We start from the raw sequence: 15,000 nt of genomic DNA, 5'->3' as shown, positions 1-15,000 counted from the left end.
TAGAGAGCACATACATATACATACATACATACATACATCATACATACATACATACATACACATACATATATATATGTGTGTGTATTTGTTACAATTATATAAAAGATGGACGATTATTTATGTTGATCTATCAACATATATAAAATTATGCATTTTATTTTACTCCCCCTGCCTTTAAAAAAAATTTATATTCATATATATATATTTGGTATAATTATATCAAAGATGGACGACTATTTATGTTGATTTATATATATATATATATATATATATATATATATATATATATATGTATGTGTATTTGGTATAATTATATCAAATATATGTACGATTTATGTTGACTTATCAACATAGAGAAAATTATGCATATATTTTTTGCTTTCATATTTTGCAAAAAAGAATTTTGTATATATTTGGTATAATTATTTTTTGAAGATGTAACAATATTTCTTGTACAATCTTCTTCTTCTTTCTCTTCTTTTTATTTGAATCTTACCTACTACGCAAGTACAAAGACGAAAGTTATAAGAGTGAAAATAATAGCACCACCGAGCCTTGAAACAATGGAATCTGCTGACGAACTGACGATCTTAGCTTTCCTAGGAATATTATTCTCAACGTCGTTCGTTTCTAATTTACGAGGACATCCCATCCAAAAGGGTGCCGAGAGTTTCTGTTTCTCGTGAGCGACTTTCATTCTGAGATCGTCGAACAACCAGAAACCTTTACCTTTGAAGAAGTACGTCTTGCCTGGAAAAAGAGAGAAAATTATTTCGTTATTAAGTAAAAAAAAGGAGTTCTTCCCTTTTCTCAAAGGTTCATTATTATTAAAAGACGACTTTGTAAAAACGTTTCAGAGACAATACATTACTATATCATTATTATTATTATTATTATTATTATTGTTATTGTTATATTATTAATATTTACCATCTTTCCATTGAAATACAGCATCGATGTCGTTACCAACGCCACCGAAATTGCTACTTATGTCTCTTGGATAATCCAACTCGACATAATTTACACATTCATCGAACCTGAAATGATAAGATTTCAATGAACACTACAACCTTTGACAAAAGAACAATTATCTTTTATCTTTACATACAAAACTCTATATAAAATCCAAATTAGATGTGTACAAAGTTACATTACGATTTTAAATGTTAATTATTTTTCTCTGTTCTTTTTTATTTTTTTATTTTTTTTTTTAAAAGTCTTTCAAAGACTCATTAGTTGAAGATCGTAGTTTTATAATCTGAACAAATAAAAAAGAAAAAAGAAAAAAAAAAAAAAGAAATTAGTCCCATAAAGTCTCAAAAAAGAGATTAACTAAATTCAAAAATAATCCAATAATCCCTTTTTGATATCCATCATGTTAACTTTTATCAAAAACAATTAACTTTCCTTATACAAAAACTAAAAATTGTGAAAAACTTTTGCTAAAACTTTTAGATAAAAGGTACAATAAATAAATAAATAAATAAAAAAAAAAAAAAAGAAAAGAAAAGAAAAAGAAAAAAATACAGATACATATTTGTACATGAATATGTGGACTTTGAAAATTTACATTACTTTAACATAAATAGAGTTTAAAAAAAAAAAAGGAAAAGAGATTTGTTATCAGTTTGACGGATTACAACACTAGAAGTTTCCTTCTTGATAAAATTTCTTCGAATTTTTTTATAATTAGGATGTTAACGTTAAAGTATAGAAAAGAAAACAAGAAAAAAAAGATATAAAAAAAAAGAGAGAGAAAGAAGAGCTATGATGTAAGATATAAAAAAATGATCCTCTTTGTTAATACCTCCAATACATAGAACCGCTAAAGAAATAAGTTCTACTATTGTGTCCCCAAACCATAGCCCCGTCGATTTTCTCTAAGGAAGCCGGAAGTCCAAGATTTGTTAACGGTTTCGGATATCCTGATTCAAGATTATTAGCACTGAAGACGTAGTACTTTTTCCCAATAAAAAAGACTATTTTCTTGTCGGGCCTTTCATAAACTGCATCTACGTGATCAATGTCCTCTGGTAGATTGAACAGCCTCGTGATCTCCGCCGGATATCCTTCGTACAATCCTTTGTCACCGATTCTCCATAGATACTTATGGGAACGATTCAAAATTTTTTATTCAATAGAGATATATAAAAAATACACTACACCAATCTTTCACCGCAGGATAAAAACAAAACAAAGAAAGAAAATATTTTAATAAATTTAAAAGATAATATATACTTACGCGTCCCTTAAATATGAACACTTCTCTACGTATGATACTAATTGCGTCATAACTGGTATCACATTTATCTGGTACGTCATTCCTAGGTGATTGGGTCCACCTGAACCTAGGTCTTTGAGAAATCGTTGGTCTAACTGTTGTCGTAGTAATTGCCGGCAATGTGGTCGTGTGATGTCTATGAGGTTTGTGAGGTCTCTGGGGTCGATAGTCCGGCCTCTCAGTTCTGTAATCTGGTTTCGACGGATAACGATCTGGTCTTCTAGGTCTACCATAGTCCGGATAGTGATTGGGTCTCGTCGGTCGTGTTCTCCAGGGTCTGTAAGTCGTTGCTAATGTCGTTGTCGTCGTCGTCGTCGTCGTTGGAGGTGTTGGTCTTTCTGGTGGAAACACACCACCAGGTATATTACCCCATAATTTTTCTTCAGGTGCACCTATTTAAACATGAAACATTATTACATGTACACTTTTTATAATCCAACTTTTTCATTTACATTCATACACATATATACACACACATATATATATATATTGGATCTATACTTTGTTCATTAGTTTTTGAATACAAACAATTAATTTCTATTTCATTATAGACATTTTTAAATGAAATATTTCTAAACACCACTGTAGCCTTTCTAATTGTATTAATTTACCAATTGATATCCAATTATATTATATCTCTTTAAAATTTCCATTTCTACCAATAGAATAATGTTTATAAATTAATACAGTAGAGTGGAATAATAATATATATTTTTGGAATGTCCAGAAAGAGAGAAGAAGGAAAAGAGAAACAGAGAAGATGGAAAACGAAAGATAATTAATATTCGTAGCCAGGGAAGTTAGCTAATTAATGCAATCTTCAAACGAACAGCGCAAAACCGTGGATAGAGAGAAACGTTATCGACTTGATGATGGTGGTGGTGGTGATGGTGGTTTGGTGGTTGCCAAATTTAATCTCTTCTAATCGTTTGATGCAATTATAACGAAGATTATCGATAATTGCATCTAATCGTTTTATTCCTCTCTCTCCCTCTCTCTATTTCTTCGACACTATTTCCTTCCCACTCTTCTCGTTATTTTTTCTCTTCTTTTTTTCCCCTCTATCCACCCACATACCTTGTCTTTTAGCGTATAGAGTTTCGTGCCAAGATTCTTATAGTCCTATAGAGAGAGAGAGAGAGAGAGAGAGAGAGAGAGAGAGAGAGAGAGAAATAGAAGATACGAGACTTGTATTAACGAGATTATTTATCTTCGTCCCTTTAATCGATTCTATTCGGTTTACTCCTCAATCTAAATCTTTGAATCTTTGATTTCAGAAGTGGAATATGAGAGATTTTTTTCTAATAAAAGGAGAAGGTTTCATTAAAAGGCAAAAGAAAAAAAGTAATATAAATTCAAAAATTTTTTTGACAAATTATTATCACATACCATTATCTAAATTCAATGAATTATCATATCTACGTGGAAATTTTATCCTTTAAAATCAAAATTCATCTTCAAAGATGAATGTCAGTTTATTTTAACTGTTTTTGTCGATTTTATACAGTCTTTTTTCTCTCTCTCTCAAGTAAAGTAAGTAATTAGAATTGGAGTATTTTTTTATCATTAAAAATTCTTGTTAAGGAAGAATAAATAGTCAAGAGAAATACAGAGAAAGGAGAGAGAGAGAGAGAGAGAGAGAGAGAGAACATGATTTTATTCATATATGAAAGATTAATCATTCCAACAATATTCTAAGGACATGTACATATATATATATATATATGTAGATATATATTTATACATATATATTAAATATATATGCATATAGAAGATGTGTAAATTGTCAAATTAGGATGCAGTGTTCGTAGTTTCTCTATTTTATGCTATTTCCGTTAGTACATAAATTACTACCTCTATCCTTTAACATCTTACCCTTCCTCCCTTAAACTAAGACCTCACAATTTTCCCTTTAAGAACCAATTCTCTCTCTCTCTCTCTCTCTCTCTCTCTCTCTCTCTTTTATATATATATATATGTATGTATATGTGCTATGTAATGCATATACATGTACATTACTAATTTCTCTTTCAGACAAATATATATATATATATATATATATATATATATATTATACTTCATAAGAAATAAATTTGTAACAATTATGGAATCGATATTACAATACTCAATTCTCTTTTTGATAGTAATAATATCTTCCGAATTAATTTCTGCGTTAATTATTTGCCGGGAAATATCGTGTTTCGATATGGAATTAGATTAAGTCCAATTAAAAAACGTATACACGCTATTATTATTTTTTTCGGAGTATTAAAAATACAAAGAAGAACAAAAAAGAAAGGAAGAAAAAAATACACAACGTATATTAAAAAATTAATTTTCTTACTTTCATAAAAAAAAAAAAAAGAAAAAAACATTGAAATACTCGAAACGTATTCGACGTATATTATATGAGGATAAGATAAGTATATATCTTTTATAAAAAGATAAAGAGATAAATAAATAGATGAATAGATGGGATGGATAAATAGACAGATGGATAAATAGACAGGAGAGAATTTTATACGTAAATATAAGAATCTTGAGTAATCTTTGGGCTCATAGTTATCCTAGAAAAGTTAGTAGATTCTCTCCTTGGAATACGAAATTAGCCCTTGGCTTGCTCATTAAGGCGAACTTGGATGATGGTACTGGCAATTACGAAGGACTTCCAACGCGGATCTCGACCACCCAAGGCTTCCCATTTTACCCATCTCTACCTTGTCCACCCTTCCTCACCCCCTCCACCATCTCCCGCCGACACAATCTCTCTGCTAACATTAGAGAAACAACATCTTCTGGTCCATCTGTCTCTCACTTTCATATACTCATACATATACACGCACATTACATATATGCATGCACAAACACATATATAATATATATATGTATGTATTTGATTCGCTTCGAGCTCTCCCATCACGTATTTCCACGATTAATGTGGGCTCGATATGATGATACGAATGTACCAAGCATAATGATGTTTCTTACGAATACTAATAGCTCCTGATTTCAAATAAAAGTTAAAGAGATATATATATATATAGAGAGAGTGAGAGAGAGAGAGAGAGAGAGAGAGAGAGGGAAAGAGAGAAAGAGAGAAAAGATATGCAGATATAATAAAGATACATATATATATTTATATATACACAATATTTATTTATTATCTACTAATTCTTTATGTATAGATATGTATAGATATGTAAAATATATAGGACGATATAAATATATGTGTACTGAAAAAAATGTGTAGTGAATGATAGAGAGAGAGAATGAATAAAATTCTCTCTCTCTTTTTCTCTCTCTCTCTTTCTCTCTTCCTCTCTCTTTATCTTTCTCTCTTTTTGCCTCGTACATGAGAAGTTAACCTCAAAAGTTTTTTATACCCTCGGGAGATCATCCTGAAAAATTTTCATCCTCGATAATAATATGATTTAAGGATAAAAATGGAAATCCAATTTAACAGGATAATTGGTTGAAGGGATAGTTTATCGAACAATTCCTTGAATCTATTTCTTTTCTTTTCTTTTAATCGTTTTCCTTCTTCTTGAATAAATTTTTATACAAAAAAGAAAAAAAAAAAAGAAAGAAACAAATTATCGATTCTATTTCAATTTATTTTAGGTTAGGAAAAATGAATGGAGGATAAATAAGTGATCGATCTAAAGTAATGATTAAAATTATTGACTTTTATTTTAATTAATTTGTCAATGATTTTTGATCTGTTTTTATTTTATTCTCTCTCTCTCTCCCTCTCTCTCTCTCTCTCTCTCTCTCTCTCTTTCTTCTTATTTACTTGTTTTTTCTTTTTTTTTTCATTCTCTTATTAATTTTATAAAACAAAATTACATTTTATGTATATATATATATAAACGTATAAAATACTCGAAGTGTCTCTTCTTTTCTTTATTTATTTATTATTTTTCCTTTTCATTTTTTAAGAGATAAAAAAATAAGAAAATGCGATGGCGTCAAACCGGATATATACCATTTCACACAATGACATTTCTCATTTTTCATCCTATTTTTACGAATAAACATTTACACACACACGTACAAAAACAAAAGAAATTGATCATATTTCCAAATATTTTTCTAACAAATGCGTTCCCGAATAAAATTCAATTTGTTTGAAATATGTGTCTTGCTTGAATTCGGAAGTAAAAATTCACGAAATTGAAGGATCAAAGAAAACTCTTCAATATATATATATATATATATATATATATATATATATATATATATATATATATAAATCGTATATTCAAGAAACATTTCTCATTTTCTATTTTATTTTATTTTATTTTATTTCTTTCTTTCTTTTTTGTTTTATTTTTTTCATTTCCTTTTCGAAAAATCGTTTATTTATTCGACACGAAAAGACAGAAACGTAGCAGCAGCAGCAGATGAGAAAGCCAAAAGTAAAAAAAAAAGAAAAAAAAAAAGCAAGAACTTTTTCTCCCAGCATTATTACGAAATTTTTTTTTTACCGTCGACTCGTCGCGGTTGTGAAATAAAAAAAAAAAACTAAGAATCATAGGAATTGGGGATAGAAGACTGGATAGGTATACGAGTGAGGGGTTGGTGGGGGTGGTGGTTATATATCGTTAAAGTCAACGTCGCGAAATATGTTTTATGCATGTCGCGGAAAACGAAGAAGTTTACGTACTCTACTCGTTCGTTGAGTACCTAACGATCCTTCTTTTTTTTGTTTCTTTTTTTTTCTTTCCTTTTTTCTTTCCTTCTTCCTTCCTTTCTTTAACCCCATCCGCACCGCCACTTCGACCTCAACCCCACCGCCGCCCGGTGGCCGTATTATACCCACTTACTTTTGATACTCATGGGGATAGTCATTTTTCTCGAGTAAATTCTTTCTCTAACCATTTATCTTTCTCCTTACACACTTTCTTTTCGCATGAGATTTTTTTTTCCTTTCTTCCACTTGTTCCACGATGAAACAAAAAGGAAAAGGAAAAGAAAAAAAAAAGAAAATATATCGGTACAAAAAAATTACGACAACCGAACGATAAGAATTATTTTCCGTCGAAGAAAACTTTTTCTTCCCTCAAAGATATAGGATTAGTAGTGTGATGTGATCGTTCGTAATTTTTTTTCTTTTTTTTTTTTTTTTTTTCATTTTTTAATTACGACCAAGTTCGAAATATAGATAGAAAATATATCTTTAAAATAAAATAAAATAAATTAAAAATAGAAAAAGAGAGAATGAGAGAAATTGTTTTCACGAGAAAATAACAAGCGCAAGAGTACACTAATACTAAGAGAACACCAACGAAAATATTGCGAAGGGGAGAAAATGATATAGAGGAAGAAATAAAACTGTACGGTGTGATAATAATCGACTCGTTTAGCTCGCTATTTCGTGGCCAATTTTCGCGATTCTGTCTGTCCGCCCCTCTCACTCTCTCTCTCTCTGTCTCTCTTCTTTTTTTCCCCGTGTATTATTTTCTCACTTTTTCAACTCTTTTTCATCCCTGAAGCGTTATTCCGTAACCCAAAGCTTCTACATTAAAGTGATGCGCAAACAAACGCGATTTCTCGAGAACGAGAAGAATGGGGGTGGTGGTAGGAGGAAATAAGACGAGCTTTTTAAGAGCATTTTTTCCACCAAAGACGAGCAGTTTCCTGGTCTTACTATGCGATTTACAAACCCTTTCGCATTTTATGCGTTAGATAGAGAAATAAAAAAAAGATAGAGATAGAGATGTCTAGGGGAAAAAAGGAGAGATGTCTAGGGGAAAAAAGGAGAGATGTCTAGGGGGAAAAAGAGAGAGATGTCTAGGGGAAAAAAGAGAGAGATGTCTAGGGGAAAAAGTGAGAGCGAGAGAGAGAGAGAGAGACAAAGATGTCTAGAAAGAAAGAGAGAAAGAGAGGAAAAGATGGTTAGAAAGAAAAAGAGGAAAATAAATGAAGAGAAAAAGAGAAAGTGATGTTGAGATAGAGATAAAGAGACAAATTAATGTTGAGATGGAGATAGATAGATAGATAGAGATAAAGAGAGAGAGAAGAAAAGCCAAATAGAAAGAAAATGAGCCAGAAAGAGACACGAATATATAAACGTACGAAGACATGGGAAATGAAAGATGATGAGAAACTCAACTATTTCGAAACGCTACAAAAAAAGAAAAAAAAAAAAAGGATAAGAAAGAAGAGAAAGAGAGAATCAATTGAATGGACGATGGATGATGAACGGACGATTTACGAAGAGAAAAAGAAATGAAAAAAAAAAAAAAAAAAAAAAAAGAAAAAAGAAAGACTGAAAAAAAAAGGAGAAGAGGAAGAAAGACTGAAGGATTAAGATGGCGGGGGAGGGGGCAGGGGGTTGAAAAGTAGAAGTGAAGAGAAAAAAGATGGGGTGGCAGAGAGAGGGGAAGGAGAGAGAGAGAGAGAGAGAGAGAGAGAGAGAGAGAGAGAGAGAGAGAGAAGGTATGAAGAAGCTGGTGTGCTATCATCATTTTGGATGGTGAAATCTTTATCTCCTTCTTGAAAACGAGATTTCAGAATGCGATGGCGATAGCGATGGCGATGGCGATGGCGATGACGTCGAGAGAAAAAAAGAGATAGAAATGAGAGAGAAAGAGAGAGAGAGAGAGAGAGGGTTAGGGTGGTAATCGGCTACTGCTGAGGATTGCGTTCTTCTTCTTTTTCCTCCTCTTCCTCATTCCTTTTTTCTTTTGTTTTTTTTTTTTTTTTTTTTTTTTTTGAGGGAGAGAAAGGAAGCACTTTCGTTCGTGACAATAAATAATGCATCAAATTATTTTAAAACGACCGCCGCTGGGCACTTCCCAAAGATTCTCTTTCTCTCTCTCTCTCTTTCACTCTTTCTTTCTCTTTGTCTTTTTTTATCTTCTCTCCTTCTTCCCTCTCTCTCTCACTCTCTCTCTTTCTTTCTCTTTCTCTTTCTCTTTGGAGGAACAATAGGGACGCGGATTTAATTCGATATGATTATACGGGGTAAAACGACGGGAAGAATGAGATGGGAGCAGTAACTGTATAATGCGGAAAAAACTACGAGGAATTTTGATTAATTAATTCATTCGTTCGTTCGTTCAGATTTATCCCTAGATGAGAAATTTTTTTTTCTCATTGTCAATTACACGGTTTTGATTAATGATTATCGAGGTCAATGCTTCTTCATATATATATATATATATATATATATATATATATATATATAGTAAAAGAATGTTGACCTTGAAATTTTCTACTAAATAAATAAATAAATAAAAAAAAAATAAATAAAATCAAAATAACCACTTAATGAAATTATTATTATTTCTTCTTCTTTTTTTTTTTTTTTTTGATAACAGAATAAAATAAGATTTAAAAAGTACGGATATATTTAGATACTGTATTTAGTTATTATAGTGTCTTCATAATAACGTGGCATTATTATATATAAAATGTTTAAAGGAAAATAATTATTCTTCTTTTTTTTTCTTCCTTTTTTTTTTAATCAAAACAGAATTAATATTAAAATCTCTCTCTCTCTCTATATATATATATATATATATATATATATATATATATATATATAGAAAGAACTATAAAGGTCAAATGTAAAAAATGATGAAGAAATGGAGAAGAGAGCAAAGTGAAAAAATATATATATATATACATATATATGAATATACAATTACATGAGGGGAGAAGGGGATGGCGACGAAGAGAGAAAAAAAAAAAGAAATACTTTTCTCGGATATTCTCATGAAGCAACAGATAAAACCCAATCATCGGGCCCAGTTTTATCCAATTGTTTCTTTATAGTAGTATAATTGGTTAGAATTTAACAGATAGATAGATAGATAGATAGATGGATAGATAGATAGGAGAGAAAGAGAGAGAAGAAAAAAAGAAAAATTAGATGAAAAGAGAAGAGAAGAGAAAAATATATATGTAAGATAAGATAAAAGAAGAAAGATAACAATTCAACGAAATAATTATTTCAATGGGAATTCGAACGCTTTCCGTTAACTAAGTAAGTGGATTGAGAATAGCGATGGGGAGAGTTGGGGGTGGTGGATTGTGGGAGGATAAAGGAGGGGGAGGGGTGAGTGAAAATGAGGGGAATGAGAATGGAAGGTAAGAGAAAGGAGAGAAAGGATTCTAAGCGAGTTGTGGTAAAGGATAAAGGGAAACAAGCGGTCTTCCTCTTCCCAGTGTTCTCTTCCACCAATAAAAGACCGAAACGAAATCCTTAGGAAGAGAGAGATAAAAGGGCATTTGCTATTTATTCTCTCTTTCTCTAATCTACCCCCCTCCTCCTCTCCTGCTCCTCCTCCTCCTTCCATACCCAATTTTCCTTCTCTTTCTCTACCTTTTGTTCTTATCCATGAGTGCTTAGCAGAACGGAAAAAAGGGGGAAACAAGGACGAGAATTTTCACTGTGATATTTTATACGTCTCCTTTTCGTCCTTCAAATAGAAAGCTTATTTCTCCTTTTAGATGTATTATCATCCAAGAAAGATAACGGAGTTACAATTTGCTACTATAATTTAAGAATTATGGTCATCAAATTTTCCTTATGTAATTTGTTTCCCCTCCCACTTTTTATTATAATAAATCCTAGTGTGCTTTTCTTCTTTCTTCTTTTATTTTTTTTTTTTTTTTTTTAATTATTTTCCCCAATTAATTTCTCCCATTTTACACGATTGATACGTTGTAATTAATTTAGGGTGGCAAAAAGAAGAAAAAGAAGAAAAAGAAGAAAAAAAAAAAATAAGAAAATAAAAAGCGGAGGAAGAAGAAAAGAGGAAGAGTGACAGATTTTTGAGAAAGATTTTTTCTTTTTTTTTTCTTTTTATTAAAAACGAATAAAAAAAGAATAGATAAAAATATAGTTGAAATAAAAAAAAAAAAAAAAAAAGAAGGAAAATTGTAACGAAGTGAAGTTCAAAATGAATATTATTTTGGAATGTAGAGCGGTGGAACATGAAGGGGACTTTTTTAATCAAGAAAAATTTTTGTCAATTCCATTTTTTTTCCCTCTCTTTCTCTCTCTCTCTCTCTCTCTTTTCTCACAAAACTACTGAAAAGGATATAGAGGAGGAGGAGGAGGAGGATGATGATGATGATGGGGTAAAGGAAAAAAATTTGTATACTGAGTTAAGGATAAGTTTCAAGGAAGAGGAAAGAAACGCTTCAACTATTTCCTTCGGTGAGCGTATCAACGTTAGAAGGGATGAAGAAAATCTGCGATGTGATGGTGGTTGCCAAAGAGGGATGATACAAGAAGAAAAAAAGAAGAAAAAAAAAAAACAAGTAAAAAGAAAAAGAAAGAATAAAAAGAAAAAAAAAAAAAAAAAAAAACAAAAAAAGGAAAGAAGAAGGATCGATTTTGAAGAGGACGGTTTTCGAGATGAAAGTTTGATTTTTATTTTTACTCCTTTTTTTTTTTTTTTCAAGCCAACGAAACGCTAAGGGTAGAAGGAAGATAGGAATGTTCCGATTGGTCAAAGGAAAGGAGTTCTCAAGGAACGGGACACAAAGTTTTAATCATTTCCGATTGATTCTTGTTCGACTACTCTCTACCCAATTACTATTTAGAACTACTAGAGGAACTAACTGCTAGTATAACTACTATTACTACTATTAGTAGTAGTTAAAAATTTCAATCCGCTTTACCTTCATTCCGTCGAAGTTAGTTCGAGGTCGTGGCATATCGACCAATTGCGACCGGTTGAACTATCTTTCAAACATTCCACGAATTGTACGAGTTATTATAGGGGTAATATAATATCCACTCAATGAATCTAAACATCGTTAAACGCTAGTAAGATCATTTTACATTACCGTTTAAATATGCTTTTCCATTGAAGAACACAACAGAGAGGGAGAGAGAAAGAGAAAGAGACTCGTTTTTATCTTCAATTCTATTTTATTCGATTATCAAATTATTTATACAATTTATTTAATAATCAATTTATACAATTTATTTTCTATCTTTCTTGCTTTCTTTTTTTTTTTTTTCTTTTATAATGGTAAGACATTGTCAACATTTTTTTTCTTTCTCTCTCTCTCTCTCTCTCTCTTTTTTTTTTTCTTTCCCCTCTTCTTTTTATTTGAAAAAATAAGTAAAAAAATTGTACAGAATCGTAGTAACAGAGACATAGCTGAAACATAGGATGTAACGCTATTAGTTTATAATATTATATCCGAATTGTGATGTATTTAAAAGTTCTTTTTTTTTTTTTTTTTTTCTTCTTCTACCAAATTACATCCACCTCCACTGAAGTTCTCACACATAAATAAAATATTTATAAAAGAACATTCGAATTGATCGAAATCGATCGACGTAAGAAAAATTTTGTCATATTCTTTTTTGTTTTGGATAAAAGAAAGTAGTATTGGAATCGTCGCCGTAAAATTTCTACTATTTCTTACTATTTACAGACGAAATATCAAAGAGAAAGAAAAAGAGAAATATCAAAGAGAAAGAAAAAGAGAAAGAGAAAGAGAGAAAGAAAAAGAGAAAGAGAGAGAGAAAGAAAAAGAGAAAGAGAGAGAGAAAGAAAAAGAGAGAGAGAGAGAGAAAGAAAAAGAGAGAGAGAGAGAGAAAGAAAAAGAGAGAGAGAGAGAAAGAAAAAGAGAAAGAGAGAGAAAGAAAAAGAGAAAGAGAGAGAAAGAAAAAGAGAAAGAGAGAGAAAGAAAAAGAGAGAGAGTTTTCACGACTTTCACGAAACAAAATATTCGAAAATGTAGAAACACATCAACAGAGACACACACACACACACATACACAGAGAGAGAGAGAGAGAGAGAGAGAGAGAGATGGAAGAAGTGAAAAAGAGTAGTCGATAGACTCTCTCTCGTTCGAGTCCCATTCAAGTACGTCCCTTTCATGGGAAAACAAATGTGACCATCGACCTTTCAGTACAACCGCGAAACCAGTAGCGAGTTAACGTGTACCTGTACTACACACCGGTCGTGTTCGTAATGCAAACATGAAGCACACGGTGATGGTATAGGAAAAGGAAGATGGAAAGAGAGAGAGACAGAGAGAGGGGTAGAGAAAGAGAGAGAGAGAGAGAGAAAAAGGGATAGAATGAGGATAGAAAGAGAAAGAGAGAGAATCGGAATGCATTTGCGATCCCTCCGGAAAACCGACAAAGCTGGCATAGTAAATCACTCCTGGTCTGTCTGCCCTCTTTCTCCATCCCTCACCCTTACCTCACCCTCCTCTTCCCCTCTCCCTCTCCCTCTCTCTCTCTCTCTTTGCATGACCGACCCATATCCCATAGGGAACAAAAAACATCCACCTGGTCATTCTTTATATTTTATTCACGTTCCATTTCATCCTCGTCCAACTATACGCTTCTAAAACGTATGAGAAAGAAGACCGATCGAAAAAATTGTATAACAATGATCGGATAAATAAAATTTTTGTTTACGGACATACATACATACACACAAGTGCAACACAAACGTAACACGAATTTCTACCGTGATTTTTTCTTTTTTTTTTTTTTTTTTTAACACGGGAGAACTATCGCATACTGAAAAATGTGGGTTAATGGATTAATGGTTGTTTTCTACTTTTTATTTATTTATCCTTTTTTTTGTTTTGTTCTTTTTTCTTTTTTCGTATATCATATAAAAATATTACGCCAAAGAATTCTAATACCTTCTTCTTTTTTTTTTTTTTTTTTTCGATAATGTCTGTATACGTTTCAGGTGGGAGAGAAACTATGTTTGTATATGTATCATAGTGAAAAAGAGGGGAATCGTGTGTTACAGAAAATACAGAGGTTGTTATTGTTATTGTTATTTACGTTACTAATATTATTATTATTATTATTATTATTATTATTATTATTATTATTATTATTATTATTATTAGTAGTAGTAGTAGTAGTAGTAGTAGTAGTATTTTGATGTTGTTTGTTGTTGTTGCAAGTGAATTTCAATAATTGGAAATAATTACAGAGAGAATATTAACAGCCGTGTAAATAGAGACGAGAGTGATTATAGTTTGGTTATTAGCATTTGATAAAATTAAACAGACATAGAGATTGTGGTTCAGAAATTCGTTGTTTGTGATTTGTTAAAAAAAAAAAAAACAAAAGAAAGAAAAATAAAGTAAAACGGAAAAACGTCAAAAATGATCGTTTTATTTTTCTTTTCGAGTTCTTTTTAAAGTAATTATATTTTGCTTAGAAATCTCGTGGCTGTAATCGTTTTGAAAAAATAAAAAAAAAAAAGAAAAAAATAAGAAATAAAAAAAAAAAAAAAAGAAAAAAAGAATCAAATCGAATCGAATCAAATGAAATGAAATTACATCATCCAGAAAACTTTTGGTCCGTCCTGTACTTAAAAATACATTATGGCGTTCGTGTCTGATCGGTGAGTTCAGAAACGACCTTTCTACTACTTGTAAGAATTACTCCCTCTTGTCCGATTATACGACGGACTTTACTACTTGCCAACTCACATTTTACCTACTCTACTAGCGCCCATTCAAACTGCCTCAATATCACTACTACTACTACTACTACCTATTATTGCTGATACTACTACTGCCATTACTATGATTTTTTTTATACATCACAGATATAAATACGAGAGTGTACATTGTGTGTGTGTGTGTTTGTGTAACATATGAACTATTTTATAGTATCGTTCTCGAGAATTCAACTTTTTTTTTCTCTCTCTTTTTAACTATCTATCACTATCCTCTCTCTCTCTCTCTCTCTCTCTCTCTCTCTC

General features: G+C 31.2%; 1 protein-coding gene across 2 annotated transcripts in view; it reads right to left on the bottom strand.

The window, feature by feature from the left end:
* The window catches only part of Mmp2 (Matrix metalloproteinase 2), a 171,059-nt gene that overhangs the window by 436 nt on the left and 155,623 nt on the right, over positions 1–15,000 (bottom strand). For both annotated transcript variants that reach the window (XM_085663849.1, XM_035868422.2), the window contains exons 7-10: positions 2,243–2,673; positions 1,808–2,106; positions 931–1,037; positions 1–750 (exon numbers count right to left, since the gene is read on the bottom strand). The exon at positions 1–750 is cut by the window's left edge and continues 436 nt beyond it. In XM_085663849.1, the coding sequence (XP_085519975.1) occupies positions 500–750; positions 931–1,037; positions 1,808–2,106; positions 2,243–2,673 (1,088 nt within the window). In that variant the 3' untranslated portion in view covers positions 1–499. The remainder of the gene's footprint in view (positions 751–930; positions 1,038–1,807; positions 2,107–2,242; positions 2,674–15,000) is intronic.

This window comes from Vespa mandarinia, chromosome 24, assembly GCF_050613455.1.
Source record: "Vespa mandarinia isolate Hongniang chromosome 24, ASM5061345v1, whole genome shotgun sequence".
NCBI classification, from domain to species: domain Eukaryota; kingdom Metazoa; phylum Arthropoda; class Insecta; order Hymenoptera; family Vespidae; genus Vespa; species Vespa mandarinia.
The sequence above is the reverse complement of the archived record's forward strand: the minus strand, read 5'-3'. Positions and strand labels throughout refer to the sequence as shown.